Source organism: Cibotium barometz, chromosome 34, assembly GCF_041138505.1.
Source record: "Cibotium barometz isolate CiBa-2024 chromosome 34, ASM4113850v1, whole genome shotgun sequence".
Classification (NCBI taxonomy): domain Eukaryota; kingdom Viridiplantae; phylum Streptophyta; class Polypodiopsida; order Cyatheales; family Cibotiaceae; genus Cibotium; species Cibotium barometz.
In genome coordinates this window covers 35667429-35671613 of record NC_141079.1, presented here as the reverse complement: position 1 = coordinate 35671613, position 4185 = coordinate 35667429, and the positions used below count along the sequence as shown (strand labels likewise).

The 4185-nt window shown below is 45.0% G+C and overlaps 1 protein-coding gene across 2 annotated transcripts; it reads left to right on the top strand.

Annotated features, from left to right (window-relative positions):
* The first annotated feature begins 330 nt into the window (after window positions 1-330).
* LOC147618969 (pentatricopeptide repeat-containing protein At5g27110-like) lies at window positions 331-3949 on the top strand. 2 transcript variants are annotated; one of them, XR_015262002.1, is made up of 3 exons: window positions 331-532; window positions 630-3087; window positions 3206-3949. XR_015262002.1 is itself a non-coding variant. In XM_086774171.1 (2 exons), exons 1-2 carry the CDS (start codon window positions 426-428, stop codon window positions 2839-2841), a joined length of 2319 nt encoding a protein of 772 aa, XP_086630297.1. In that variant the 5' UTR covers window positions 331-425; the 3' UTR covers window positions 2842-3949. The 2 variants fall into 2 exon arrangements, 1 of the variants encoding a protein (XP_086630297.1); XM_086774171.1 differs by having other exon boundaries at window positions 630-3949.
* The last annotated feature ends 236 nt before the right edge of the window (window positions 3950-4185 follow it).

Sequence of the window (4185 nt, the reverse complement as noted above, 5' to 3'; positions counted from 1 at the left end):
ATATAGCAAGTTTTTTTTAATTTTAGAGTAATTTTGATGACGGGCATTTTAAAATTTTACAAGTATTTTACGGCCTTGTCAATCAAATTCGCCCCCTCCTTTCTGCCACCCACAAGTGTGGCAGATTCACTAGTGCGAGGGCCCTTATAAAGGCCATGATCCACCGTTGGTCATATATGCCCTCGGTGTTGCATTCTACTGACGTTAATACACCTCTCTCTCTCTCTCTCTCTCTCTCTCTCTCTCTCTAAGGGGATCCTATTTTTATAAAAATAACTTTTAAAATATTTTTTTTTCCTCCCCCCCCCCCCCCCCTCTCTCTCTCTCTCTCTCTCTCTCTCTCTCAAGATTTCTGTGTGTCCCCCTCTGCCCCCTTTCTCTCTCTCTTTCTCAAAGGCAGGCGTACAAACAGGCTGCTAAGCTTTATGATTAGTCGACCATTTCCAAAGAAAGGAACGATCACGTCGACAAATCTTGAAGCCCATTGCCATTTTGATTCTGGAATATACGATAAAACAGGGCACTCTATCAGGTAAAGTGTTTTATGGGTCTAGATTGTTCCCTTCTGCTTAGTACAAGCTATGCACATATGATGCCATGCTCAACATAATTGTTTTGTCTCTTCTTAGGGGGGTATCCCAGGGGAACGAGTCACTTCACATGCATAGCATCATCTCACAGGAGCACTTCTTCCAAGAACGCCTGCAGAAATGTATGGAGAAGCAAGACATAGCCTCTGGCAGGCACGCACACTCTCTCATGGTTAGTCATGATCTTGACACTTCAGTTGTTTTAGGAGATCAGCTCATCCGCTTTTTTGCATCTCTTGGGAGCTTGCTTGAAGCAAATCTAGCTTTCCTTAAAGTCACGAATCCACATGTGTTCACTTGGCATGCCATCATAACAGCACATACTATACACGGGCAATGCCACAGGGCGCTCCAGTTGTATCATCAAATGCTTCATGAGGGTATACAGCCAAACAAGTTCATATTCCCCAGTGTTTTGAAAGCTTGTGGCAGCCTGGGAGCTGTAGAACATGGCAAGGTGATGCATGGTGTGATAATTCAATATGGGTTTGAGTCTGATGTGGTTGTCGGTAGCACCCTCATTGACATGTATGCTAAATTTGCATACCTCAATGAGGCTCAGAGAGTTTTTGATAATTTGCAAAACAGGAATGTGGTATCTTGGGCGGCGATAATTGACGGTTATGCCCTGCACAGTCATGGCCTTGTTGCTCTCAAGCTTTTTGAGAGAATGTGCCAAACAGGCATAAAGCCCGACAAAGTCATATTTTTATGCATTGTGAAAGCATGTGGTAGCATAGGAGCCATAGGAGAGGGCATGCTGATACATGATCAGATCATCAAAACTGAGCTTGAATCAGATGTTGTTTTGTGCAACACACTGGTTGATATGCATGCCAAATGTGGGAACTTGGAGGAAGCCCGCAAGTTGTTCGAGAAACTGCCCAACCGGAGTGTGGTGTCATGGGGTGCAATGATCACTGGCTATGCTCAGAATGGGCAGGGTGTGTTGGCCCTTGAGCTTTATGAGCGAATGGAGAGGGAGGGCATAAAGCCAAACAAAATAATCTTGCCTTGTGTCTTGAAAGCTTGTGCCAACTTAGGGAATATAGGGCAGGGTAAGCAGATACACGAGAAGATGGTAAAATGCAGGATCAACTATGATGTGGTTGTCGGGACTACTCTTGTTGACATGTATGCTAAATGTGGGTGTTTGGAGGAGGCCCACCAAGTTTTTGAGGAGTTGCCTACTCGCAATGTGGTGTCATGGGGTGCAATGATTGGTGGTTATATGCAGCAGGGACAAGGGCTTCTTGCACTTGAGTTCTTCAAGAAAATGCAGCAGGAGGGGGTCAAGCCAGATAAAGTTATATTCACCTACATCTTAAAAGCTTGTGCAAGTATAGGAGCCTTAAAGCAGGGCAGGCTGGTGCATAATCAGATCATTGAAAGCGGGTTTGATATGGACACAGTCATCGTAGGTGCCCTTGTAGATATGTATCCCAAATGTGGAAGCACGGAGGATGCATGTGACTCTGTGGATGAATCCATGAATCAGAATGTAGTAATTTGGGGTGCAATGATAGCTGGCTATTCTCAGCGTGGGAACTGGAGGCTAGCCCAGCAGTGTGTGGAGGACATGGAAAGAGAAGGGGTTGAGCCAAACTCTACCATATACACTAACATTCTCTCAGCTTGCAGTCATGCGGGGCGAATTGAGGAAGGCCATAGCTATTTCAAGTCTATGACTCTAGACCACTCCATCATTCCAAGCTTTGAGCACTTTACATGCATGATCGACCTTCTTGGTAGTACTGGGAAGTTGAAGGAAGCTGTACAGTTGCTTCAAACTATGCCGGTCATGCCGGATATTACTGGGTGGACATCCTTACTGACTGCCTGCAGAACGTATGGTGACGTGGATCTAGGAAGAGAATGCTTTGACCGAGTCACTAAGCTGGATCCAAATGGAGCGGGCTTTGTGCTGATGTCTAGCATATTTTCTCATGCCCACATGTTGGAAGACTTTTGCAGAGTACGAGGGGCTCAAGTTTTGGGTTGCTCATGGAAGAAGCCTGGAATAGCCTGGATTGAGGCCAATAGTCACATTGAAGAGTTCAAAGTGGGAGATACAACTCACTCAGAAAGCCTCAGGATTTATGCTAATTTGAAAAGATTAACTAGAGTGTTGAAGGGTGAAGGATATGTGCCGACACCAGAGTATGCATCACTGCAGATACGTGACATGGAAACTTGTGTAGACATTTTACCAAATAATCTGTGTAAAGGAAGTGCTTATCAGCTCGACTAGTAAGTCTTTCCATGGCCTGTTTGTCCCTTGTATACATGCTAATGCGTTCACTTCTCCATGTTTTTCATTTTGTAGATGCATATGGATGATCTACATGGACGGCTTTCATGTATGTCAGAACGTAGAGATGCACATGGCATATAACTACATTTGTATGCGGGCAGCAAAGAGGCAATATTTGTTTCTTTGCTCCCTCGTGAAGCTACGTGACAAGTTTTCAACCGCCGGATCAAAACTTATTCATTGGTATGCAGCCTGATCTAGAAAAGCAGAAGAAAGCATGTGACTTAAAATCTACTCAAAAACCAAGCACAGTGGAAGACTTTCTGACGATTGAGAGACGACATCAATTTTGTTTTTGAAGGTCGACAATTAAACCTTCCGCAGCCGACACAGTTTTTTTTAATATTGAGATTGCTGGAGGAATACCGCCATCATGAGAGGACATCTGGAGAAACTGAAGACTGGTGGCCTACTGTGCCCGGCTGCTGACCCCTCAATGCTCTTGACGCTGTTGGATTAGCTCTGTGTGCACAGTTGCCATTGGCCAACACATTGCCTTGCTGGATTGACAATGTGACTGCCTGTTGTTGGGCCCTCAAAAATTCCTGCTTGATGTTGAGTGGAGTTCTACAAGTCTATCCGAAAGCCTGGCTCTGGTCTGCAGTTATGAGGTGCTGCCTGATATGCTGCTGTCATTGCTATGCTTCAGGTGTGGACAAGCGTTACCACTACAGGGACCTCTACTGTATAGCATTCAAGCCTGCCAATTGTCCGCTGGGCTATTCGAACCCTAATGATGATATTGGTTAATCAGCCCAAAAACAAGCCCCTAAACCCCTAAGCTAGCACTACTACAAACTCTGGCTTCACCTCACCTTCTCCTGTCCGATGTGGGTTCCCCTTGCTTGCCTCCACTCAATGTTGTTACACCTTGCCTGCTTTACTTGCCCACTGATCATCCTCATATGCACCCATCCACAAATATGCCATATGGATCATGAGGAGTTGGATTGACACATCAAACCATGCTGCCTGTGCCTGAGATGAACGCACAAGCTTATGGGAATGGGAGATTATTCAATAAAACTTGTGCACTGCATTTTTATGTCTTTTTGTTTTGAGCAGTGGTGAAATGCGGTGACGCCTGGAATCAATCGCAAAGACATATCTATGTCATAGTTACCAGGGGACGGGGACGGGGGACGGGGACGGCTAAAGGTAGGGAACGGGGACGGGGGGTAGAGACGGTACTCAAAATTGTTAATTTTAGAGGAGTAAAGAATCAAGATTAATCAATCAATAACAACAAGCTTTCTAACTCCAAAAGTTATGAATCATGAT